The sequence below is a fragment of the Papilio machaon genome, chromosome 1 (genome assembly GCF_912999745.1).
Source record: "Papilio machaon chromosome 1, ilPapMach1.1, whole genome shotgun sequence".
Lineage (NCBI taxonomy): Eukaryota > Metazoa > Arthropoda > Insecta > Lepidoptera > Papilionidae > Papilio > Papilio machaon.
This window is the reverse complement of record NC_059986.1, coordinates 6,971,041-6,997,634: the sequence shown is the minus strand read 5'-3', so window position 1 is coordinate 6,997,634 and position 26,594 is coordinate 6,971,041. Positions and strand designations below refer to the sequence as shown.

The window sequence follows — 26,594 nt, the reverse complement described above, 5'->3', positions numbered from 1 at the left end:
ATATTGATTTAAGGTTTTAAATTCCACATATAGTATTCTTTCCAATACACATTTTTTTTTTTATTATGTTTTAAGATGGTCTTACGGAACATGTACCTGACAGAAATGTTTTTCAAATAACCCTTATTATAATTGAAAGTTTAATGCAATTCAACTGTTAAGGATGAGAAATATTCTTTATCTTATAGTAATGATTTAGTAATTATAATTTACTTTTTTCTCAGATTGATAAAGTAGAAAATCCTAAGGTATTATTGGACAGAGCACAAGACTTCATCAAATCCAAACTAGGAGATTTGTCTGATGCCAAAAAAGACAAATGATTGATTCAACAGGTTGAGGCAATAAAATGTAATAGACAATGAATTAAATTAGAACATTTTATTATTGTAAATACCGCTTACCCTACTAGTCCTAGTTAACAATAATTTAAATAAACAATATGTTTACATAGTCTATTTTTTAAAGCATAGAAATACCACCTCCAATATGTTCCACTCTTGTTAGTGGTTCCTCAAAAGCCAACCAATCACTGGAATGTGTTGGTAATAATCCCATACTTTGACATTTATAAAGAGCAAGTAATATATTCACAACATTGCCTATAAAATATACAAACTTTTGACCGACTGCTTGCGTTCCTTCAACCATCTTGAAAGTGCTTTGTGTGGCAAATAAAGCTTTTATGGGACGAACGATCAACATCCCTACCATCATTATAGGAAATATAGAGATGGAGTTCCCAGCCATGTACATTATGAATAGGTTCATAGGCACCTGCTTCAAAGGTCCTAGGGCTACATCCCAAAGTTTTTTGATGAGTAATAAATTGGAATCGGTGTCTTTGGACGATTCCGTGTAATTGGCATTTGTGGACTGGCTGTAACCAGGAGGTGAGGGCAGATCGCTCGCCGAAGTACGAGATCTGTAAGAACATGAGTGAACTTAATATCGATTTGCAAATTAACACTACACTATACAAATTTCATAACTTACTTAGGATTGAAGTCTAGGGCCCATTTAAACTTTTTGTTTGATTTTGTTAGCGACATTTTGCGTGAAAAATATTATTTATTTAAATGGAAACAAAATAATCGTGACTGCCAATTACCACAAATCGAGCAAATGTAATTGTCAATGTCAAATTACAGTAAAGTGGCAAAGAGTATATAACAAAACAACCTGTCACAACGAATCACAGATTAATAAATGATGAACCCAAATTTGTTAAAAAAAAAATTGGCCAAGTTCGACTTGGCTTCGCGCACCGAGTGCTCCGTACAAACCTGTAGCAATATAAGTAAAAGTTTACGGTTTTTCTCTATATGTGCTATAAGATATTGCTTCGTACCAAATTTCAATATTCTGAGTTCACGAGAAGCATCCTGTAAGATTTGTTTCTTTGCGAGTGTCGAAAATTTGCGGGATAAACGGCTGTATCTTTTAAATGCGTTGGCTTAGAAGTTTGATTTTTTGACAGATCTAAAGGACAGTATAACTGAGAATCTTCTTATATATATAAAAGAAAGTTGTGTTAGTTACACCATTTATAACTCAAGAACGGCTGAATCGATTTGACTGAAAATTGGTGGGCAGGTAGCTTAGAACCAGGAAACGGACATAGGATAATTTTTACCCCGTTTTCTATTTTTTTATTCCGCGCGGACGGAGTCGCGGGTAAAAGCTAGTTTGATATAAATTCCAGCTTGACGGGCTCCTAAGAAAAATGGTCTGGACAGACATAGAGACGGACGGACGACAAAGTGATTTTATAATGATTCCATTTTTTCTTACGAGGTATGGAACTTTAAAAATAAACTTTTTACCTTTTTGGGGTTAGTATATCTATGCCCATTTAAATATAATATAGACCCTTAGACCCCTAAGAACTAGATGACCAAGTATTCCCCATGTGAAAATTCTATGACCTTTGTTGTTTTGTAAAATCGCGTCGACAACAATTATTAATTAATAACAAGGTATATAAATATCTATATTTTGGGATATTATAAGTTTATGATGTGTACTTTTCTAATAAATCGATTATCCCACTATTTCTAGATCTGCTAATAACGTACGCATAATTATTTATTTAAAATAAAAGTAAAAACGCTATAATTTATTTATAATTTTATTAACAAATTGTTTAAATGAAACTTGAATAAATCTAATTATCACAAATAAATTCGGTTTCGTTAGTCACTGGTATAATATTGTTGTCTATCTCCTTGCATTTTTCTCCTATATCAATATGTTCTTTACAAAATATCACCAATCTCTGACATGCTTCGCGTAGTATATCTTCCGGCACAGTTAAAACGATCCGCATAAAATTGGGATACTCGAAACACTGTGAAGAAAAAATTTCATTACTCAAATAGTGCACAAAAGATATCTTAGTGTTTTCAATAGAATTGATTATTTAAAAAAAAATACTACTATAATCATTTAAAAAATGGGGTAGATTTATAAGGATATGTTTAGATTACACAGTACAGCTACGCTCGTGTCTATACTATTTTTCGAAACGGTCCATCTAGAGGTAACATATCTATACCATATGACCATAGGTATATCTATAACTTTTGTAGTCAAAATTAGTGATGCAACGGAAGTGTCTTACCGGAACCAGAAACGGAAACAGATGTCAAAAATAAATTTTAGCAGAAACGGAAACGGAAACGGATGCGGAAACAGAAGTGTAAATAATAATAAAAAAACATATTTACAAAAATATTTTTTTCGGTAAAAACAGTTTGTATTCGTTTTTAATTTATTAAGGCATTGGATATCGGTGTCCTTTAGCCTTCAATGTATGTATTTTTACTGCTCTGCAATAAGTTAAAATACGCGTTTTTTAAAATTTATTTTCTGGAAACAAAATTACACTATTTACAAATTAAAGTTCGCCAAACCACTCGTGTTGACAAACGACAAATATATTTCTAACTATATAATGATGATGATATATTACATGGTTATCACTTATTCAAAAGTACATTTAATGACTCGTAAGTATGAAATAGTCACATTTTGCCAGTTGTCAAATTTTATATGGACAACAACTAGACAGTTTACTCCAGCAAGAGAAACTGATTGTTTCAAACAGCAGCAGAAAATATTACGCGCTTAAATTCACAAAATAGTACGTAAACAAACAAATGCGACAAGTGCCGAAAGGCCGCGCACGGACTGCCCGTCTCGCGCCGCGCATTTGGATCTCTCGGCCGTCGTAAAGTTCCGTTTTATCTCCGTTATAAAAGTTGCGGAAACAGAAGCAGAAACGGATGTTGAAAAGCACGCGGAACTTCCGCACTTGCGGAAACGGAAACAGACATCCGTTGCATCACTAGTCAAAATGTATAAAAAGGCTATAAACTTTTATTATTTTTTAAGTATCTATTCAGAACCTCTTTTAATAAAATAATCAGGCTAAACTTACCCTGCCAGGTAAACAGAACACAGATTGTTCAGATACCATTCGCTCTACAAATTGCAAATCGTTCTTAAATTCAGGGAAATGCGATATTTTTATTTCTATCATCATATACATTGCTCCTTGTGGCATTATGGGGCGCAGTCCTGGCGCCCGAAGAAGCTCTTCGTATGCCATTTTTGCTTGATTCTAAAACATTATAAAGAAATTAGTGAAATATTAAAAAAAAATATAAAGATGAGATCACCTCGTTGTTATATATTATACTAGCTTTTACCCGCGACTCCGTACGCGCGGAATAAAAAAATAGAAAACGGGGTAAAAATTATCCTAAGTCCGTTTCCTGGTTCTAAGCTACCTGCCCACCAATTTTCAGTCAAATCGATTCAGCCGTTCTTGAGTTATAAATAGTGTAACTAACACGACTTTCTTTTATATATATAGATATAGATATAGATATTTCTATCATACATATACAATTAAGTAAAACTTAATATAATTACAACGAATCTATACGAATATCTAATTGTAACAACTATATAAATAAAATTGTTTTATATAAAACAATAATACAATGTCATATTGTCACTTTACATACCGGAATAGTTGTCTCATGGAACCTTCCACTCACCTCAATAAATAGAACCACTTCATCGAAGAAACTTTGCGGTGTGTATTTCAATATGGCCGGCAGAGCGCGTTGTATCAGTGTACTCGGTCCGAGTATCCTCGTGGCCAGGTTAGCCAACCCATTGCGAACCTCTTTCCCTAGTATATTATGTCTATCGTGTATTATAATCCATCCCAGTCGCCAACCGGGCACTAAGAACCGCTTTGTAAGCCCGCTACAAGTTAAAACAGGGACGTCTTTCGATAGTGACGATATAGCTGTGAATTCATTGCCAGAAAACACAAAGTGCTCGTATATTTCATCTGCTATAATTGGCACTCGATTTCTAGATGCTATATCTAATATTTCATTTAAATGATCCTTATTATATACGGAACCGCACGGATTCGATGGATTTATAACTATTATAGCCGCCGTGTCCTCGTCGATCTGATTTTCCAAGTCATCTAAATCAACCATCCACTGCTTATCTGGCTGTAAGAAATAGGTCAACTTTACATAATCAAAGTTTTGCGTAGTTTAGAATCAAATTATAATAACTAATATGCAAATATAAGCCACAAGAAACTGGAAACTTGTTCTGTTTCTAGAAACTTGTTCATAACTTTATAATTCACGGAATAACTGAGATACACATATTAGAAGACATATTAAAGTATCATACGAAAAGGAACTCCTAAAGTAATTCGTTTTTCAATATTCTAACTTGGTTAATATCTAAAAAGTACTTTTAATTCCAAATCATCGCAAATATCATCGTAAAGATCTTCAAATTGTGTTTTTTTTACATTATAATAATGTGCGACGTTATTCTTTTATGCGTTAGCATAAAAGAATAACGTCGCACATTGGAATCTCATAGTTATATCAATTTTTTTTTGTTAAATATAAACAAAAACACCCATAGGCAAAATTGTTGGATAAAAAAATATAACCCGACTGAGAATACTTAGTACTGTTTGTGGAATACTTAATAAATAATAATATACATTTTAAAATATGAATCATGTAAATCAAGTATTTATTGCACAAATAGACAAACAACAAAAACATAACATGTTTTTGTTTACACGCATATATAAATTTATTCAGGCCTCTTGTTTTTTAGTTTTAAGAAAATACGTCGGAGCTTTTTGATAGTTAAGTGCTTTGTATTATAAAATTTCCTTACTTAAAATTGTGGGTGATTTCGTGCAAATCACGAAGGTGTATAAATGACGTAAATATTTTGATTTCTATCTCCATGAAAACAGGAAAAACTAAAATTATAGGTGATCAAATAAATTTACACTTCAGTAAACCTTAGCCTGTAGCCTTCCGCTAAACAAACTTGACCTAGTGTTTCCTTATTACGGGACATTGCTACCGTAAATTAGACCTTTTCAAAAGCTTTTAACAATGTCCTCAAATTGAAGCCAAAGCTTGAAACTTTATGGTCACGTTAGTCCTAAATGAAATAAATTTCAGTCCTCAATTCCTTCTTATATGTGACATGATTAAGAAGGGATTTTGTTTTATATTTAGATGTAAGAAACGACCTAGCAGCCATAATAGCGAAGTGGCCCTGCCTATAGATATCCGCAATTGCAGATGCGTTGCCTACATTTAATCGACGGAGGAGGGCCGGCACAAGAAGAGAATATTTCCCTAGTAAAAATAGAATGGCGGGTATGCATGATAACTAGCTTAAACATACGACCTTATTATTGTCTATGGTAACAACTTTTGCTTAAACTGTTTCATCTTTGCTACTGTATGTTTTATAATAATAGAAAGAAAAAATATACTTACCAGTAATTTGTAATATTTTATAACTATTCCTAATCCTTCAGCTAGTGTTTTATAAATCATAAATCCAGGTCTTGGCACGAGAATGTTCTGTCCAGAGTCTGCAAGTACTGATATCACCAGTTCGATGGCATGGGAACAGCCGCTGCAGAGTATCACATCTTCTGCGGTCACGTTGCCCTGGTGTGCGCTGTACTCCGCCACCGCTTCTCTGGCCTCCTGGTGACCCTTGGCAGGACCGTAGCCCCGACTAGTATGAAGTTCAATACTCTCACGTACCGCTTGCAACACTTGTTCCGGTGGATTCAAGTTGCCAAAAGTCGTCGGATCGCCTGATAAAACCAGATATTATTAACATATACATTTGCGCCGTATTACAAATTCTGAGACCCGTTTAGTGGCTTTTTGGATGTTTGAATTAAAATAGGATCAAAGGAAAACTATTCTATTATTTTATTGAGTAAAGATGTTATTAGAAGTAATGCCTAAAGATGTTATTAAACATCTTTGAATTATAACATAACAGTAAACATTACAAAATAGTGTTTTGGATCCAGCTTTTGCTTTTGACTTAGAATAGAACATTGTTATTTAGTTTATGATTTTGATGGACATTTTTTTTCTAATCTTCTATTACGGGTACAGTAAAGAAAGGTTATTTACAATGACATAACGATGCCATTTGCAAATCATGTTCGTTTTTCAATGATAATTAAACTGTATTGTTCCGCTTGTCTATTCCGATGAATTAACATAGCATCTTCTTCCTCTTATTTTTCCCTACACCTTTCAAGACTCTATGTACATGGTCAGTTCAAATATTATCGTATAATACAACGTAAAACTTAAACTACAAGTACGTTTCTTTCTGTGAACCTTAAAGCAATCGATATCGAATTTTTTGTCGTTCTCGTTATGAAATTGACGTAAAAACTATACTTACACTAGATTCTACGATGAAGATTATTTGTTATTATTAATAATGAGAATGTAATAAAACATTGCAGGCTGCCTAGTTGCCACATAAATGCAATAATAAACCATGGCTTTCCACTGCTGAAGCAATCTCAGTTTTGTTTTAATTTTTTTTAATATGCTGTCTACTCTATTTTTTCAGGGACAACGAGAGAAATTGTTTTTCTATTGAAGAATGAACTCAGAGTAGGATTATTCCATTTTGCCAAACTCATGTTATGCTCGAGCTTCTTCCCGTTCGGCAAGAAGATAGCATAAAGTTCTCTTAATGTTAACATTATTCAAGATCTGATATCAGAAATGATAACCAAAAAATCAACATAAAGTTAACATAAAGTTAACATAAAGCTCTCTTATGAGCCATCTAGCGCCATCTTTTAGAGATCATTAAAAAGATATCAGAAAGATAACATTTTCTAGATATCATAAAGTTAACGTTTTTATGTTAAAATTAAGAGGCTAGTGTAAAATTAAAATCGACATGGTAAATAGGTTTAATTATTGTTTATTTGATAACACAATGAATAATAACGATATGACATACCAATATAAATAATCTTATTATTAAAATTATAAATACTTTTACGGCTCAAGTAATGATATAGGAGTTTTAAATGTTGGTGGTGGTTGCTGATCCTTTTGGCTCACGTATGTGGCAGGTGGCATTGGTATATTATTTATTCCGCTATCTGAAAATAAAGTGTTTTATTAATAAGGAACAAAATAATTATATATAATTGAACAACTTTATTTGTTACATACCTTCATTATCAGAAGAACTTGACGATATTATCCTCTTTCTACTTTTAGTTTCTTACTTTTACATCTTGTGTTGAATCCTAAAAAAATATCAAATTAGAAATTGAAAATATTCATTAAATTTTAGCGCATTCTAAATTTTATCAGACACTTTTACAAAGACGATGCTGATAAGTTTTTTTTAATTATGTATGAATGTATGAATTAAATGAACAAAATTGTATACAAATGTTTAAAGTTAGAAATATTTTAAAAAGTAAAATATTTAAACTGCATTTAATTAAAATAGCGACGAGCATCGTCTTACAACAATTTTAAATAATTTAATTAGTTATAAAATATAAAAAAATGTGTTTATAACCTATATTCATACTTACAAGTTTATTTGTTCGGCAATTAAATTCTTGATAACTAACTGAATAATAAGAATCACAAATACTATTAATTATAGTTTCAACCAGTATGTTAAGTCAAAAATATTACGTTTATGTTGTAATAATTGAATAAAAACACTTAGCAATGCCGAACGAATTACGATGCAATTCACGCTTGTCAACAATCACTCTTTAATGGATGAGTGAGAGGTCCGTATAGAACAAAATGGCCGCTGTTGTCGCGAAAAGTACTAACAATTCAATTTTTCGTATATTTCAATTTCGAATTATTTTTGAATTGAACACCAAATTTATTTTTGAAAAAGTAACTAGAATTGTTTTTTAAAAATGATTATTAAGGAAATTCAATAAATCTGAAATTTTTTTAAAGTTTTATTAACAAAAAAATATGATCTCGAAAAGTCATCATTTAGTTATCATTGAGATTGCTTTAAATTGACATCGACAAAAAGTTATCGAAAAGACAACATTTTGCTGAGCTCTAAAAGTCAACATGTTTCAGACAACATTATGTCATCTTTCTGAGTTTTATGCCGAACGGGTTTTCTTTTACAACATAATAATTATATAATATTACTTCAAATTAACCATCAAACCTAAAATAACTAAGATGTCCGTTCCTCGTTGTGAAAATTCTTATTTATTAATTACTTTTAATTTGATTACAGTAAAAAATCACTTATTTTTGTACAACTTATACTGATCTTATGATTTGAGGGTTGAAAAGGTACTTTTTAAATTGTCAATTTGAATGGAAAAAAAATGTAAATATTTTCGATCCTAGTTTTGTTTAGTGTAGCCTGACTTACGTAATATTTTTATATAAAAATGTATATTCTTTTTCTTTCGACTAGTTTCTAAAAGCACTATCCTTAACATAAAAAGTAAAGTAGAAAGCCGCGAGGTATTATTGCAAAAGGTGCACAAATGCAATACCAAACAAGTTTAGACGGCAAAACAAACAGGTATCCAATAGTTGTACGAAGTAAACAAAAATAATTCATTCAAAAACATCACATATTTTGTTATCACTGGATCGTTCTCGCCGGTATTGCAATTCCAATAAAAGATTATTTCTTATTTTTTTTAATTTCTTCTATCTTATAATGAGTATGTTAACTGATTTTATTTAAATATATAAAAAAAACTTATATTTTTTTTTACTTTGGAAAATATTGCGACATCTAAATCCAGTTGACCTTGACTTAATTACCAGTTCGTATTTAAAATAAAATCTGGTTTCGTTAAATAAAAAAGTTACCACGAGCAATTTCTTGAGAGAAACGAGCTTCTTGTCATTATCGACGGAATTATAATTTAGCTAGTGCGTAGAAATATTGTATTGAATTTTAATATCATTGAAAATAACACCCATATGAAACTAATGTTTTATAAGAACAACCTTTCGACAACAGAAAAAAATTAAAAAAAAATTAAAATTCATTGTCAATTTTCACTTCATAAAGATAAATGTAAAAATGGTCTCGTAAACTTACCAACGGAAAGAGCGATGAATGGTTTGCTGGGATTGGGTTCCACTGTAAGGTTTTCCACGATACTTCTGATCAGGTTATGGGTATTGCGAGCCAGCGTCGAAGCGCGCACATCCCATTCTTGAGTCCGTCGTCCAGGTTGCGACATGGGCACAAAGCTAGCGGAATATTGAATACTGTGACAATACTTAAACTTGAATCGAGAATACCGCTCGCCTTTCGATACGCAGCAGTTTTGTACGGAAACTAACGTTTGACGAGCTGGCTCTAGAGCCGTGGAACTGGTTTGAAAATGTATATGAGATGACGACAGTAGAACAACTTATTTAGACATTCCACCCTTGCCAATAACACCACATACGACGTAGTATGTTAGTATTAGTGCAGCCTAGAATTGCACATTATGCATCGTTTAGACATCACCCCCAAAAGTCTGTGTAAACCTACCATAAAACCCGTACTGAATCTAAGTAATCAAAGAAAAAATGCTAATTTATTTTAATTATTTAACTTTTATGCTTAAGACATTTCAGACTATGTTCAGGTGCTAAAGTTACACCTCGATATATCTTTATCTATCCATGAAAACAGATTGATCTCTTTGACCCTACTTTTCTTCGCGGAAATTTCCGGAACACTCTCAACACTCTCGGAACAAAAAATTGATGATATTTCTATCGAGAAGATTTTATTTTAATCTAATTTAATATCCATTATATACCTATACTTAATAACTTTTTGCTTGCTCGCATTCCCCAAAACCGCAAATACAAATTTGTCATGACATGGCCGAAATCAATCTCTGACAAAATTTGTAGGACTGAGTAGAAAAATTGGTGTAAGAGCGATTAAAACAATAAACACTTTTAATGTTAACTGCTTATCTTGTTTTACAGGACAAGGGTTTAGATAACATTTACCTAAAGAGATTTAAACATATTTTAATTCTATGTAAGTAAATTTTAAATGTCATTGCGGCTGAAAATCTGGCCTGAAAAACCACCGCTACAACTAGTTCCATGTACTTTCAATTTTAAGTAAATTTAAATTGGTACTTACATCCTCATAGCTGTAAACAATGCAAATGTTCCTTTTAAAACTGACACACAAATTCATTAATAACTTCCATTTCATTAAATTGATTTATTTCGAAGAGTAAATTTATTTTTATTATAGGATGTTTGCTCACAAAATTAAGACACAGGAGAATAAAAATTGTTTTAGTATGTTAGTAGAACTTTGAGTTATCTTTAACAAGACCGGTATTAAGGCGGTGAAGGTTAATGGCCCAATTTCTAACTATTGAATATTTTCATACTTTTTAATTAGGTATTGTCATTCCGTGTTTAACATAAACAAATAATGGTACCAAAACAAAGGTACCAACAATGTTATGTTATGTACCAGGTTTTTGCGATTTTCAGCGAAATGGTAAGTATTAACAAAACAAACAAAACAAATGACCTTACACCAAGTTGCAGATCATAATATTACATATAAAAAACCTCGACATACTTTTTTCTAAGGGCTGCCGTTTTTGGGATATTACATTTCAATAAGGTGAAGAAGTCGTATTTTTAAATAGCCAGCGATCGCTACCTTTGATCTTAATTTTTCAGGATCTATTTCACCCCTTACTTTTGTTTAAATTTACTGCCCTATACCTTTTTAAATGCATGTCGAAAATTTCCACGTTACACGTTTTCATTTTCACCCAATTTTAATGTACCCACCCTGTTTTATTTATATTTTTTACACGATGATTCATTTATGATTAAATAATTGAACCAAAGACCAGAATAAGACCACGATCTCTCGCACCACGCATGCTGTATAATGACCGATCGACTAATGAAACTGCGCCCTTAGTCCTTAGCGCCTTATTTTCTTTACCGTGCATTTTTCTCGTCAACTGAGTCCCTGTATCATCATTAGTCTTTAGCCCGTATGCAACGACTTCCCGCATGCTGTATAACGTCCGAGTTATAAAACTGTGCCCTAATGCATTCCGATGGCTTTAGAATAACTGCCGCCTCGATGAGATACCACTGTGAGATTCACTCACTGTTTTTTTTTTTATCGTACATTTGTACGTGTAACGGTGATGACCTCGAGGTCGTGGCGAGTGTATGTCGCGACACGGGTCGATGCAGGGTGAGCGAGGAGTGAAGTAATGTGCGTTAACCTAAGGTTAACCTTTATTCCCCGTTTATTTTCCCCCATAGGTATCGTTTATAGAGCTTAGAGTTTTCTCCCCATTGAGCAACCGTAATATATTCCGTTTTATCAATTTAATTAAAATACTTTAACTTTAAATTTAATCTAATACCTCCCAAGTTGGCAGACAGGCAAGCGCCCGGCCGTAAAAAATTAAGCCAAAACTTTAAGGTTTATAAAACCTTGTGCGCAAACCCCACGTTAATGGGGTAAGGCCAGGGAGATGATGACTTATGGGATCTAATCTTTTCACATGTTCATTAATAAATTTTTAAAGGGTATCTACAATCTAGGCCCTGAACACTAATTATCTAAATTTCATTTAAGGTAGATTATGTTGATTTTTTGCTTTACTTTTGTCTCTGCTATTTGGTAGATGTTTCACGATTTCATGATTGAACACATGGCCGAGGTAAGATACTTTTCTCATCTTGATGGTCTGCAAAAGTTCCCGTTTTTTATTAACCCGTCGCGGAACCTCTTCGTTTGAGACTTTGTGAGTCCAGCAAATTAAGATATGGCAATATTAATTGTATATCGTCAAAGCCAAAGAGTATGTAAACACTTCGTAGTAGTGGTCAAAGCAAAGTCACTGTCAATGTCAAAGTATGTTATGTCACAGTGGTAAAAGAGCGAATGTTTGATATTCAAACAAGAAATATTACATGTATAACAGAAATTTAAAACAATTAAGTGAATTAGCAGGAAGAATGTTAAAAAATTTCAGGCATACCTTCAGAACAGTGTCTGGATTCACACGAAACAATAGTAGTGACGTAGCGGCAAGTCAAAATGGCTTAATATATTGTAGCAATGTTGTAAAGTAAATTTCTATTTTTTTTTAATTTGCTCGTGCATATCTTCCGATTACGTTCTGGTACTTTGTATTTTTTTTACAGGTAGACAGCACGACTATGAAAACTTTTTGGCAACTCTGCTTATGACAAAAGCGATTCGCACTCCTGCACTAGTTGTAAGAGCATTTAATGTCGAAGTGGCAAGGGTTCAGGATCAAACAAGCGATCCACAGACGGCAGCTTTCAGAGTTCAATTCTGGTTGGATATACTAAATGACATCTATAAAAAGGAACAGAATATTAGCAAGATTCCTGCCAATCCTGTTGCAAAAGAATTGTTTAAGGTACAACATATAAATTTTATCTAGTAATATAGCATATGAAAGTATTTGGTATTTCATTTGAAAATTAATTGGATAGCATAGAGTTGATGTTTCCTTTTCTATCTCTATATAGATAAATAAAAGTTATAGTAATGTTAACAAAATTTCAGATATGTAAATGTTATAATCTACCAAAGAGACATTTAGAGAAACTTGTGTTATCAAGGAGTAGTTTATTAAAATCAAGGTACTTTAGAACATTGGAAGACATTGAAAAATATGCTGATGATACAGTATCTTCAATATATTACTTGTTGCTTACGGTTGCCGGAGTAGCTGATATACATGCTGACCATGCTGCATCACATTTGGGAAAGTCACAAGGGCTGACCAACATATTAAGGTATTTAATGTTAATTAACCTTATTTTTTGTGTTGACATTTGTTTTTAAACCTTTTATAATTTTCCTATTTATTAGTGTAGATGTATAAAGTGTATGTATACTAAGGTTTTGTCTTGTTTTTTAGATCAGTTCATGTTTCAAATCATCACAAAATGGTAGCTCTACCAATGGATATTCTGATGAAGAATAAAGTGAGTCAGGAAGAGGTGTTGAGGGAGAAAGACAGTGAAGGGATGAGAAATGTTGTATTCGAAGTTGCCAGTAGAGCCTATAGTCATTTAGAAAAGGTAACTTTTTTTAAGCAATTTAGCACTAGTCACCCCTAACTTGGGTTAGGCTTCAAGCCCATCAGTGGGCATTTACTGAGCTGATGATGAATTTGGCACTAGAAAAATAACTTTCATCAAATATATGACCTAATATTATCTTTTAATGTGTCCATAATAATTTTTTTATTCATTCTTTTTCGTAATTTTAGGCAAGAAAAATTCAAACACCAAAAATAACAAATCAGATATTTCTACCAGCAACAGCTGTAGACTATTACCTGAACAAACTACAGAAGAATAATTTCAATATATTTGACAAATCATTGCATCATGGAAATGCAACTTTACCTTTCAAACTCTACTATAAGAGATTGGTTAATAAATATTAATTATAAAATATAATTATTCCAAAACAATTTATAAGTCCTTTTTTTATATTTACCTAAATGAACTAGATTAAGTGAAAATTCAGGTGATTTCTAGAATAAAAGCGAGTAGAAAATACCCTAAAGAAAAAAAGCAACTGTAGAAGTTTATGGTCTGTTTACAGTTGCAATAGTGACTATGTAAGTGATATGAACTACATTAAATAATCAATTTTTTTATAAAGACATGTAATTGTAACTTTTGTGACTTCTATATAGAAATTAAATAAAACAACTTCAAAGAAACAATTGCACTGTTTACTCACAAGCTTTTATATGCAAATAAATAATCACATTAGATTCAAGCAACATGTTTGGCAACCTGAGTACATTATGATGTATCAACTAACGTAACACAACTAGTTGGAAAATAATATGCATTTAATTGCTATTTTGAGAAGACTGTTACATAATCCATTTATAATGTTATGAAATATTTTTCCTGTAATTATAAGCCTTATGTACTAACAATTTTATTGAAAATTTACTGTAAGTTATCTTGATTGACAAATAAATATTAGAGTATACAAAATAAAGATAAAACTAGTTTAATGTAAGTGTATTTTCACTTAGAAACTTTGGCTAAATTATAATAAAAATCTTTGGCGATACCAAATTTCAATGTGATGTGCAAAATTCTTAATACAAGCTGCATTACTGCAATCTTTACATGTTGCACCAATAAATAATAAATACTAAATATTTAAGCAATAATTTCTTAATATTAATGAGCAATTTGAAAACAAAATAAATTCAGAAGTTTACCGCTTGAATAAAATAGAAGGAGCCTTCTATTTAAAGAAATGACAGAAAACAAAAAGGATATTTTTTTACCATTCTTTTTGAAGAAAATGAGACTAGAATTGTCTTTCCAAAATCCTGTAAAACTTAATTTCTTATGAATATTTGTTTACTGTATTGCATGTAAATGAGAAAGCTCCATCTATTATATAACAAGATTATTAAGAAAGTCTTCAATTTACTTTTAAGCACAATCTGTTATTATTATTGGAACACAGCCAAACAACTTAATTTAACCAAAGATATAAATATATAGATAGCAAGAGTTCTTAACATGTTTACATAAAATCCAGAGTTGGAACCTAATTTAATACTTCTAAGCATTTTATAAATAGCACAATGGCCTATTACAATGAATGCAGCTTAGATGTGTAGATATTTTTTCAATAGAACATGATTTTATATCTTAAAAATATGTCCCAGATTTATTTTAAAAGGCTTAATTCTTATATTCATATCTTTGTTGTTAAATTTTAATAAATATTAAATTTGGAATGTTTAAGTTAATGCAAGATTACAACTAACTTCATAAGATGCTTAAGCCTAAGGTAAAAAAAGCTAAAAGTAAGTACTACAATTCCATCACAATGAGCTTAATAAAAAAACAGATCTTTGGAAATTTTTCATTCCGAAGGTGTTAAGTCCTTTTCAGTTTCACTCTCTGATAAAATTTGTTGAAGCAGATCATATATAGGCTCAAATGCTTTCCGACAAGCCGTGTTAGTTGGTATTAAATAGTCATGCATGTCATGGTGGCTAATACTGCCATCACTTTGAACAAAACCTTTATCTATGAACACCATTTCCACTTTGTTCATATTCAAGACTTTCTCACGTAAAAGTTGATTAATTTTGGAATTTTTTTCTCTTAAACAATTCGGATATTGTCCCCGAGGTAACAGGCTCTGAAATATACAAAATTTAAAGTTTTTTTTTTACACAAATCATTCTATTATTTTTTATACTCACTGGTAAGACAATGTATGCATTTGGATGCTTCTCTCGTATTGTTCTTATAATTTCAAGGATTCCTTCACAGATTTGCTCAGCAGAATGATCAACATTGTTTGTGCCAACATGCAATACTACAACCTGAAATAAATATAACATTCAAACATCATTTATATAACTAATACTTCACCTTAGAAATTTATATATATATATACCTTTGGATCAACATGATCAAGCTCCCCATTTTTAATGCGCCATAAAACATTCTGAGTTTGATCTCTATGGATACTAAAATTAAGGCAATGGAGAGGAGCAAACCACTGGTTCCATACTTCAGTGTGTTCCAAAGCTTGCAATATGGAATCACCTATAAATACTACATCAGCTTCTTTCCCCTTTGCATCTGACAAAAACCTATTATGCTGGAATGTGAAAAATTACGATTCATTAAAATTTAAATCCGTAACACTTTTTCAAATCATTAAAAATAGACTATTATGCTTCGTTGCACTTTAGACAGATATTTAATTAAAGGCATCCTACGGAAGTTTTATGACCCACGCAGATGAATTAGAGTTGTAGATAAAGATTAGAGAAACTCACAATGCTATTCCAACGGCCATCACCCTCATTATCATGTTGAGGAGTAGCATCAGAACACGGATTCATGCTATCACTTTCAAATATCTGTAAAATAGAATATTTTAACTATGCGTGTCTGTTTAAGAAAATTGCTTTTTACGAAATTTAAGATACATACCGTGATTGATATCGCTAAATTCTATTTTTTCTTCTTTAATACCAAAAATAAACGAACACTTTACGGTATAAACAAAACTATGAGTAAAAAAATGATATAAAATCCCCTAAAACATAGCACATTCAAGATTTAAGACATTAAATTTTTTTATCTGTTAAAATCCAAAGATTATTTACTAGTGAAGCAATATGTGTTATCTCAGGATAAGATGTTTATATTTCTAAAATTCAATTTCATTTGATTTTGTCGGTAATTTCATTGAAGACGATATTGTTTGTGACGAAATATTTAGGTTTATAAAACAACGAATATGTGCTTTTTGCAGTGAACACTGTCACTAACAGTTGGCTTAAAAATCTCAGATCTCGTGCTTTCGTTTAATTTATCAAAAAAAAAAAAATCAGAAACTGTCATTGTCTCATTGACATTAATGTCAAATTGTCGAGCTCGCTCTTCAAATCGTTTTTATATTTTGAAAACTATGATAATTCCCTTTTTTACCACATACATTTGATAACTAGATGATGGCAGACTACATTGAAGAAAACAACGAAGTAGAAATGCTAGAAAATAAACATAAGAAAGAAAAAAAAGAATTGCAAGCGCATATTCAAGCATTAAAAAAAGTAGCAAAAAATGATAAAACAAAGAAAAAAGAGCTCACTGCAGAAATTGCAAGGTTAGAATTAGAACTTGATAGTCGTCAAAAGAAAGAAATCGAAGCGGTTTCGAAAGAACTTTCAATCGAAAATGGTTTAGAACAAACAGACGAAAGTGAAGAGATAAAGGTTAAGTTATCGAAAGCTCAAAAACGAAGAGTTAAAAAAGAACAACAAGAAAAAGAACGAGAGCAAGAAATAAAGTTACAAGAAAAAGAAAACATCAATGGACCGAGAAATTTAGAAAATAAGGCAATTTGTAATAGATTAAAAGAAATTAATTTGCAGGTATATCCTATTTCTTCTGATGGAGATTGTTTATATAAAGCTGTTTCACACCAGTTACTCATTAAAAGAAAGCAATCAATATCAGTAGAGGAACTAAGAAAACAAACCTCTAATTACATAAGAGAAAATAAAGAAGATTTTATGCCATTTCTGAGCCACCCAGAAACATGTGATATGCTGACAGATGGTGAGTTTGAGGAATATTGTGAAAAAATAATAAATAGTAAGGTATGGGGTGGCCAAATAGAAATCAGAGCATTATCAAATTATTTGAAATGTCCTATAAGTATAATACAAGCAACTGGACCACCTTCTATAGAGCAAGGTGAAGAGTTTGAGGGACCTTCATTAGTTATCACTTATCACAGACATATGTACAGATTGGGTGCACATTACAATTCTACTTTAGTCATTGAAGATGAACATCATAATATAGAAAACTAATTTACTTCTAAGAGTCTACATTGCAATAATATGTCTAGAGATATAACAATTTTAGTTATTATGTACTTTAAGTATTTAACTCAATTATATTATGTGTTAATGAGTATTTGAAATTTAAACAGTTTAATAAAAAAGTAAAAAAATAATCATGTTTTTTTCAATACTCATGTTTTATATTGTTATAAGGCAATCTTACTAATGTTGATGCAAATGTTTAGTTGGATGGATGTTTGTTAGAAAATATAGCCAGAATAGCTGAACGGACCTCGCTGAAATTTGGCATAGATATAGAAAATAGTCTGAAAGAACATAGGCTACAAATTATATATTTTTTTTATTCCATGCGAACAAGTCGCGGGCGACCGCTAGTTAATAATACAATTGATTCTTTTGATATTTTATTAATGCAAAGTACATGGTTCAGTTAAACACACTTTAAAACATTAATATAATTAAATATTACTGGGTTCCATTTTGAACGGAAGACCCTTCAGGTTCATTTTCATTTTGATGCTTGTTAGGATCGTCCGGTTTCATGGCTGGGAACAGCAACACTTCCTGTAACATTAACCAATATATGTGAGGTGTATAAAAAAAAAATATATCAAACTATTTTTGATATAATAGAGTAGAAAAGTTTGCTTGTTAGATCATGCTAACTGCATTAGTTGGTAACATTTTCTGAAATTTTTAATTGATTTACATGACTTACAATGCCGCAACTGCTATATAAAGCGCTTAGAAGGTTAAAAACATTGATACTGCAGGTAAATGTTTTTTAAAATGCTGTGTATTCCCACAGTATTTTGAATTTTAGAAATAAACGATTAAATTAGCTGTAAACACAGCTAATAAACTCACTTTAATGTTATTGGAGTCTGTCATGAACATAGTGAACCTATCGACACCGAGGCCCCAGCCGGCAGTGGGCGGTAGACCGTACTCGAGCGCGGTGCAGAACGCCTCATCAGTGGGCGGGGTCTCGTCATCTCCGGCAGCGCGGTCCTTGGCCTGCTGCTCGAATCGCTCCCGCTGTGTCGCTGGATCGTTCAACTCAGTGTATGCATTGCATATTTCTTTCTTCATTACAAACAACTCAAACCTGCAAGTAAAATATAATATAAAAAAAAAACTTTATGCCTTGGCTCCTAAACTAGGACTGAGCCTTGTTTTAATTAATAAATTATAACTTTATTGCGTGGTAATATTAAATGCATACCTTTCAGTAAGTCCCGGCATATCCCTGTGGTATTTAGACAATGGACTCATGATTTGTGGATGATCTAATATGAAGGTCGGATTAATGCATTTCTCTTCAAGGAACTCGCCAACTAGTTTGTCTAGTAGCCTGGCTGTAGTCCTGGGCGGAGGACATTCTACCTGCATTTTAAATTATCAATTAAATATTATTTAATTACTAACAACAAATTAATTATAATAAATAGTGTACCCTGAAACATTGCAATAAAAAAATTATAGAAAGCCAAGTTCATATAATTTACCTCATGTTTAACACACAAATCACTTAGAAGAGTATTAGCTTCTGTAGTGTCCAACTTATCAGCTGGAGGAAGTTTGACACCAAGTACTTTCTCCAATGTTGCAATCATAGGCATTCGGGCAAACGGTGGTGTAAAGTCAATTTCAACCTCTTTGCCTTCGGGACCATCCGGATGATAGATAACCTAGTAACAAAAAAAATCTTAATTTCTGATAGTTATGTGAAATTATATAAAAAAAGTTTATGTATAATTGTGAATTGTCATTTTATAGAACATCTGAAATTTATGTTACATCAAATTGTGACTTATTTATTATAATTATTATTTGTTCACACTAATTAGCTAATGCATGTGTCAAATAGTTATGATTGCACTTCACATTGTGAGCCATTTATGAGGCTAATCAAGTTATAAAGTTCACAAAGGTTGATGACAATATTATTGTGAATTTACCTTATAACTACCATGAATACTCTTAACCATTCCAGAAATCATAGTCTCCGTTATGGTTATAAGATCATTGTAATCCGCATAAGCCATATAAAATTCACATGTTGTGAATTCTGGGTTATGTGTTAAATCAATGCCTTCGTTCCTGAATTGTCTACCAATTTCGTACACCCGATCCAATCCACCAACAACTAACATCTTATGATACAATTCAGGTGCTATCCTCATGTATAGGTCCATGTTAAGTTCATTGTGATGTGTGACAAAAGGTTTGGCAGTAGCTCCTCCGGGTATCATATTCATCATTGGTGTTTCAATTTCTAAGAAACCCATAGTGTCCAAAAACCGTCTGATATACGATATGATTTTTGCTCTTGTGTAGAAAGTTTGCCTCACCTAAAACAACTCTCAGTATGTTAATATTTTTTTTTATGTGTACAATTTATTGGATCTAATTGTTACTAATATTATTATAATAGCTTTATAAACTATACAACCTATATTATTTAGATTAGACCTGAGCATGCAATAGGTTTTACAAAAAAAGTTATTGACAATCATAAATTTAATTGCATTCTCATAGATTTATGCATATCTAGGAGAATGCGATAGGATTTATAATGGTTACTTCATTTGATATATTTAGTATTCACTTGCAAGCATTTATGTGTCATTGTTAATTAATTGGAATTTATATTTTATATTTAACAGATAACATTCACATATTTTGACCTATTAGATTTGTGCAGTCATTGATATTAATTAAGTTATATTATTAAAAGTTCAAAAGTTCCCACATTAATTATTTATGAATATGTTAAAACACAAAGAATAATTTATGGAACTAAGAACACAGTCATTCAAACAAAATTCAAATAAAGAAAGAAAATTAAACTTAACTTTCATTTTTCTTTTCTTGGTGAAGTTTATCTGAATTTTATATAATGCAAATAAAATTAAGCTAAATCATTAGGGTTAATAAACCTTGTGTGCCGATCCCACATGAATGGGATAAGGCCAGGGAGATGATGATTTTACATATTCCATGCCAGAATTATTAAAATCTGTGACTTACCTTATCATTCAAAATAAGATCTAGATACCTCTTTCGAAACCTTGTTTCTTTATCTTTAAGACCAAAATGTAAGTGAGGTAACATATGCAGGCATGGTGACAAAAGTTTGATGGTATTAGGTATTATAGATAATTCCCCTTTTTTAGTCTTTCCCGGATGACCAACACAACCAATGATGTCTCCTCTTCCCAATTTATCAGTGTCCTTGACAAATTTCTCTTCAGATTCATACATTTTAGCATTAGCCATAACCTAAAAAAATATACATTATATTTATTTCCGAATAACAAGAGCTGGAAATATGTTGCAATATTTACAGATGATCTTGTTTCAGCACTTTTCTTTTTATACAACCACTTTTGTTAGTTAGTTGTAAGGGTCATTTCTGCAACTCCACGACAAACCACTTTTGTTATAAATAAACAATAATGATCTTTGTTCTTTCTAAAATTACATTTAAGAAAACTCAAAACTTAATTTTTTTAAGTAACTTGGGTTAGAAGACAACTTTTGAAAAAGGGTATAAATTTGTCATACTTCTTATTAATGTACATAAGTTGATACCTGTATTTTGACACCTTCTGCTCTTAAGTCGTAAAATATTAATTTGGCTCCAGACTCACGAATGGAATGAATTCTGCCAGCAACAGATACAGTAACATTTTCTAATATTTCCCCACTATTCAAGGAATTGTATTTGTCAATAAAGGCTTCTAATGATGTTGTCACTGTAAATTTATGTGGATATGGATGATCTTCTCTTTCGCCACTTTTAAGTGCAGCAACAGCCGCCGATCGTATTTTATAGTATTCATTCGGGCTTATGTCTTCATCAGCTTTTGTGGATTTCTTTTCTACAGTTGGAGCCGGTTGTTGTGCAGCCTTTTCCGCCTTCTCTTTTAACTTTTGCTCAGCTTTCATTCGACGTTTCAACTCACTGTAACAAGTGATAAAAATAAACATATGAGTTTATTTTCCGCTGCTAAGTATATAGTCAATAAACTAACCGTTTGCTAATTGCAGTAGAAAAATTTGTAAACCGATTGAGGGCAAATGTGTTTCTTGGAGCCCAAATACCACCAAATATAGAAAACGTCTTCGAAGTCAACATTTTTATGGATATCACACAATACTCACTTCTTTGATAGTTTTTCACTGGGAGCTTCAGCCATAATTATACAAAATGCTTTAATAGATACTGATTGATTGTCTAAAATTTCTAACCTAAAGCCTTGCTAAATCTATTTAAAAGATATCCCCCTTGACATGTACGACACGTTCACAATTCGCATCATTACCATTTTTCTGACGTGAGTTAATGTTACTATATATCTCTATTTCATTTAGTCTCTTTTAATTGAAATATAATCATGCTTACACAATCAACGATTAATGTTTCGTATTATATTTTATTGCAAGTCCTTACATCTATCCGTTTTATTAAACTTTATTGAACAATATAAAATGTGTTGCCGATTCCAAAAGGAAAATGTGTCATCTATTTATTTCTACTGGCAAGTACGCATTGACATCACAGCTGTTCGTTTCGTCTGGCTATGGTCTATCTCGCTAGAGTATATCTAAATTTTAATTATCAGAAAGTGAGTGAGGTTTAGTATAACTAGAGTATTTTAAGGTAAATAAAATAAAAATTTAAGGAACACCCTCCATATCATAACAATTTGTAAGATTCATCCTCGTTTGTCATCCTAATCTTATCGTTATTTTTATTCCTCTTGCATTCTCTTGAATATCAAGTGCAAGTACATTGTGTTACAATCTATCGGTCGTCTGTTTTTGTTATTGTATCAAAAAACAAATTGCAGGTGTAATCTTATGTGGACAGGGTTTTCGAATCGTCGGTAAAAATTATTGTAATAACATGCCTCTTTTTGGTAAGTCTCAAAAGAGCCCTGCAGAGCTCGTGAGATCCTTAAAAGATGCTGTTACGGCCTTAGAGAGAGGTGATAAGAAAGCTGAAAAAGCCCAAGAAGATGTTAGCAAAAACTTGGTGAGTTATAAGTTAATTTCCCACCTACATTTTATTAATATTTACATTAATTATGCATTGAGAAATGAATGCCTTGCAGGTTTTAATAAAAAACATGTTGTATGGGACGTCTGATGCAGAGCCACAGACTGACATCATAGTAGCCCAGCTAGCGCAGGAATTGTACAACACCAATCTTCTTCTCTTGCTGATACAAGTATGTTTTAACCTTCAATTTATTGAATATTATTCAATACTGCTCGATTTCTTCCAAGCTTTTAAATGTTATATTTTCTTTAGAATTTGAACCGAATCGACTTCGAAGGGAAGAAAGATGTAGCTCAAGTGTTCAATAATGTTTTAAGACGTCAAATTGGGACCCGCTCACCGACTGTTGAGTACATTTGTACTAAGCCTGAAATATTGTTCACCTTGATGTCTGGGTAAATAATGATTACGCTATTGATAATTACATAGAGTGGCATATTTCTTGCCCTAACTTGTTTTAATTGGTTATTCTATTAGTATGTTTGAATAACTAATATTTCTCTTTTGAATAGATTAAATAACTAATTCGAAATCAGAAATTATTTCACAAAACTGCTTGTTACCACCTCGTATAATTAACATAAATTGATATATAGCCATTCAAGTTTAAGTAATAAAAATTATGTACTTAAATTATAAGCCACACATGTTGTTATACTGCATGACAAATATAATATATTCATTTATTTAAGACCATTCATCATCCTTATCTTAATAGTGATAAAAAATAATTATATTTTATTTATTGTTATAGATTATTTCACAGCATATATTTATTCTATAATGAAGTATTGAATGAAAATATTTTTTATAGTTTTATTTTATGTTCTGTATATAATGATGTTCCTAAACAGTTTTTTATATACTAATGTAAATAACATTTTTAAATGGCTTTGACAATTAATTGTAGAAGCAATTAACAAATACAGCATTTTGTTTACTTGAGTTGCTGATATAATAAATCCATCCAAAAAGAAAATTAAGTATCAAGCATATTTTTTTTTTCTTCAAATAATAAATTTCGAATCAATCAATCAACTGTTATTGTGATATAGTTATATTCATTTTCTACTAGTATTGGAGTAAGAGATCAGAATAATATGTGTTAATACAAATGTTTTATTTAAGTGTATGAATCATCGTAAGGGTCTAGTTCAGTATAATTTAATGGAAGACGTTGAGATAAACTGTAGTCTTCAACATTACATAAACCAAATATTGTCACATCAACAATTTATAAAGAGCACTTTATTTTGCTCAACTGTGCAGATTGGTTGAGCGGCCTTGGATTAGTTTTTATATTGTCCTTGATTGGCTAAATATAATATTTATTTTATAGGTATGAACATCAAGAAATTGCATCGAACTGTGGCACCATGTTACGAGAATGTGCCAGATACGAGGCCTTAGCCAAGATCATGTTATATTCAGATGACTTTTATAATTTCTTCCGTTATGTAGAAGTTTCAACTTTTGATATTGCATCGGATGCCTTTTCTACTTTTAAGGTATGTTTTTTTTATTTAATTTTAATAAAACATATTTAAATTGTAAAGTAAATAAATTACATATTTTTATATTAAACAACTTCAACAATAAAGAATCTAACAATTTCTATCTACTTTTCTATCAATTATTTGATGTATAAAATGCTACTATTATGATGTTTTTAAATGTTTGATAGTGTTTACATAAGTTAAATTCTTATTTGATTGTGTCACAAATTACATAAGTACATATTTACTAACAGATACAGCGGTTTGTATTCATAGTATTGTACACATTATTGTGTGATAAATAATGGTAATTGATGACCATCGCTATGAATTTCTCACTTTTATATATAAATGTATTGTAAACAACTTCAACTTGTACTGTTATAGATAACTTAGTTTCAAAGTCCTTTTGACATTGCAAAGATATGTGATCATATATCTATATATATAAAAGAAAGTTGTGTTAGTTACACTATTTATAACTCAAGAACGGCTGAATCGATTTGACTAAAAATTGGTGGACAGGTAGCTTAGAACCAGGAAACGGACATAGGATAATTTTGACCCCGTTTTCTATTTTTTTTTTATTCCGCGCGGACGGAGTCGTGGGTAAAAGCTAGTTTTTTAATATAGGTTTAGGTTTAAAGAATTTATTCTCAAAAAGACAAACAAAAGTCACTTACATGAGAACAATATCGTACACTATACATAATTACAATATAATATAAAGTATACTGAAAAAAAAAAGTAGGATAAAGTTTGCATTTTGCTTTGTTACACGTTCCATTGGTTTCCATTGCTGAAACTTTGATATAAAACATATTTTTATCTAAGTTATTCTATCTAAAATAATAGATTAGACTTTAAAAAAACCAACAAGTTTAGTTAAAACTTAGCTTTGTTGCTTTTATATTTTTCATAGTATAATTTGAGTTTTTATTTTTATTTCAGGAATTGCTAACAAGACATAAGATGTTATGTGCCGAATTTTTAGAAGCAAACTATGATAAGGTGTTTAGTCACTATCAGCGGTTGTTAAATTCCGAGAACTATGTGACACGACGGCAGAGCCTGAAGCTGCTCGGGGAGTTGTTGCTGGACCGACACAACTTCTCTATAATGACTCGCTACATCACCAACCCTGACAATCTCAAGCTTATGATGAACATGCTTAAAGAAAAGTCACGTAATATACAATTTGAGGCCTTTCATGTTTTTAAGGTGAGCCTACTTTTATTATAATACTAGCTATCGCCCGTGACTCCGTCTGCGCGGTATTAAGAAAAACTTAATTAGTAGCCTATGTGTTCTTTCAGGCTATGTTCTACATCTATGTCAAATTTCAGTGAGATTCATGCAGCCGTTTTGGAGATGCTTTCAAACATACATCCATCCATCTAAACATTCGCATTTAATATTAGTAAGATAGTTTCTGACTAAAATTATATTTATATAGCACATTCTTAATAGGTATTCTATGTAGAAACTATGGTAATGTGCTTAGGCGATTTTTACTTGGAAGAAAATTTAACATAAAAGTTTCCTTTATATAGTCTAAATGCATTTTAACATTAATTATATTATTAAAGGCAAGTTAACTGCTGGAAATTATCATCTGTTTTTATTTTAATATTTATATTTCAATTGTTCTATAAGTTATATAATTATAGAATAATTCAATTTCAGGTATTTGTAGCGAACCCCAATAAGCCGAAGCCAATATTGGATATTCTGTTAAGAAATCAAGACAAGCTAGTAGAGTTCCTAACAAAATTCCACACGGATCGTTCGGAAGACGAGCAATTCAACGACGAGAAGGCTTATCTTATAAAGCAAATCAAAGAGCTTAAACCTTTAGAGCACTAACATTTATTGCATTTTATTATTGCCACTTCCTCCTCAGAAAGAAGTTAGTTTTAGATGCTATTATATTTAAACGCTTCTAAGTGACGGAGATGAGCGAGGACATCACCACTCACTAACAAACATTGCTATTCTGATGGATTCTACGTTCGGTCTGTGATGAGTCAGGGAAGAAAGTATATTTGTGCTACGAGCAAATTAACATTTGTAGGGATTAGCGTTATTTAAATGGTTTCACTTATGTCTTTTGTAAGTTGTTAAAACCATTTTATTTTTTTTTAGTTTTTATGACGTGTTTAGTGACATCCCTGAAGTCACGTTACAAATAATAATATAATTATATCACAATTACTTG

General features: G+C 31.4%; 7 protein-coding genes and 1 long non-coding RNA gene across 10 annotated transcripts; 3 read left to right on the top strand and 5 right to left on the bottom strand.

Annotated features, from left to right (window-relative positions):
* Positions 1-331: 331 nt before the first annotated feature.
* LOC106719880 (ER membrane protein complex subunit 4) lies at positions 332-1,149 on the bottom strand. The gene is made up of 2 exons (XM_014514353.2): positions 997-1,149; positions 332-925 (listed from the first exon to the last, which is right to left on the bottom strand). The coding sequence occupies exons 1-2, from the start codon at positions 1,050-1,052 to the stop codon at positions 463-465; spliced, it is 519 nt and encodes a 172-aa protein (XP_014369839.1). The 5' UTR covers positions 1,053-1,149; the 3' UTR covers positions 332-462.
* Positions 1,150-2,117: 968 nt separating this feature from the next.
* LOC106719845 (tyrosine aminotransferase) lies at positions 2,118-9,749 on the bottom strand. Its single transcript, XM_045686130.1, has 5 exons — positions 9,481-9,749; positions 5,859-6,187; positions 4,068-4,541; positions 3,443-3,625; positions 2,118-2,350 (listed from the first exon to the last, which is right to left on the bottom strand). Exons 1-5 carry the CDS (start codon positions 9,623-9,625, stop codon positions 2,168-2,170), a joined length of 1,314 nt encoding a protein of 437 aa, XP_045542086.1. The 5' UTR covers positions 9,626-9,749; the 3' UTR covers positions 2,118-2,167.
* Positions 7,392-8,002, bottom strand: LOC123723475. The gene is made up of 3 exons (XR_006756761.1): positions 7,967-8,002; positions 7,593-7,669; positions 7,392-7,519 (listed from the first exon to the last, which is right to left on the bottom strand). It is a non-coding gene; the product is annotated as an uncharacterized LOC123723475 (long non-coding RNA).
* Positions 9,750-12,282: 2,533 nt separating the features above from the next.
* LOC106719941 (NADH dehydrogenase (ubiquinone) complex I, assembly factor 6) lies at positions 12,283-13,876 on the top strand. The gene is made up of 5 exons (XM_014514432.2): positions 12,283-12,517; positions 12,598-12,835; positions 12,985-13,217; positions 13,343-13,505; positions 13,697-13,876. Exons 1-5 carry the CDS (start codon positions 12,360-12,362, stop codon positions 13,874-13,876), a joined length of 972 nt encoding a protein of 323 aa, XP_014369918.2. The 5' UTR covers positions 12,283-12,359.
* A 1,311-nt stretch (positions 13,877-15,187) lies between these two features.
* Positions 15,188-16,548, bottom strand: LOC106719939 (platelet-activating factor acetylhydrolase IB subunit beta homolog). The gene is made up of 5 exons (XM_014514429.2): positions 16,425-16,548; positions 16,268-16,351; positions 15,880-16,086; positions 15,683-15,805; positions 15,188-15,618 (listed from the first exon to the last, which is right to left on the bottom strand). Exons 2-5 carry the CDS (start codon positions 16,331-16,333, stop codon positions 15,337-15,339), a joined length of 678 nt encoding a protein of 225 aa, XP_014369915.2. The 5' UTR covers positions 16,334-16,351; positions 16,425-16,548; the 3' UTR covers positions 15,188-15,336.
* A 302-nt stretch (positions 16,549-16,850) lies between these two features.
* LOC106719933 (deubiquitinase OTUD6B) lies at positions 16,851-17,848 on the top strand. The gene has a single exon (XM_014514420.2). The coding sequence runs from the start codon at positions 16,946-16,948 to the stop codon at positions 17,813-17,815; it is 870 nt and encodes a 289-aa protein (XP_014369906.2). The 5' UTR covers positions 16,851-16,945; the 3' UTR covers positions 17,816-17,848.
* Positions 17,849-18,215: 367 nt separating this feature from the next.
* On the bottom strand, positions 18,216-22,155 carry LOC106719830 (lysine--tRNA ligase). Of its 2 annotated transcripts, none has more exons than XM_014514280.2 (8): positions 21,850-21,973; positions 21,407-21,779; positions 20,843-21,094; positions 19,771-20,163; positions 19,318-19,500; positions 19,035-19,195; positions 18,677-18,917; positions 18,216-18,373 (listed from the first exon to the last, which is right to left on the bottom strand). In XM_014514280.2, the coding sequence occupies exons 1-8, from the start codon at positions 21,951-21,953 to the stop codon at positions 18,275-18,277; spliced, it is 1,806 nt and encodes a 601-aa protein (XP_014369766.2). In that variant the 5' UTR covers positions 21,954-21,973; the 3' UTR covers positions 18,216-18,274. The 2 variants fall into 2 exon arrangements, with proteins under 2 accessions (XP_014369766.2, XP_014369767.2); XM_014514281.2 differs by lacking the exon at positions 21,850-21,973 and adding an exon at positions 21,980-22,155 and having other exon boundaries at positions 18,218-18,373.
* Positions 22,156-22,374: 219 nt separating this feature from the next.
* On the top strand, positions 22,375-26,594 carry LOC106719875 (protein Mo25). Of its 2 annotated transcripts, none has more exons than XM_014514348.2 (7): positions 22,375-22,443; positions 22,669-22,853; positions 22,933-23,049; positions 23,133-23,275; positions 24,220-24,388; positions 25,328-25,597; positions 26,063-26,594. In XM_014514348.2, exons 2-7 carry the CDS (start codon positions 22,725-22,727, stop codon positions 26,240-26,242), a joined length of 1,008 nt encoding a protein of 335 aa, XP_014369834.1. In that variant the 5' UTR covers positions 22,375-22,443; positions 22,669-22,724; the 3' UTR covers positions 26,243-26,594. The 2 variants fall into 2 exon arrangements, with proteins under 2 accessions (XP_014369834.1, XP_014369833.1); XM_014514347.2 differs by having other exon boundaries at positions 22,393-22,478.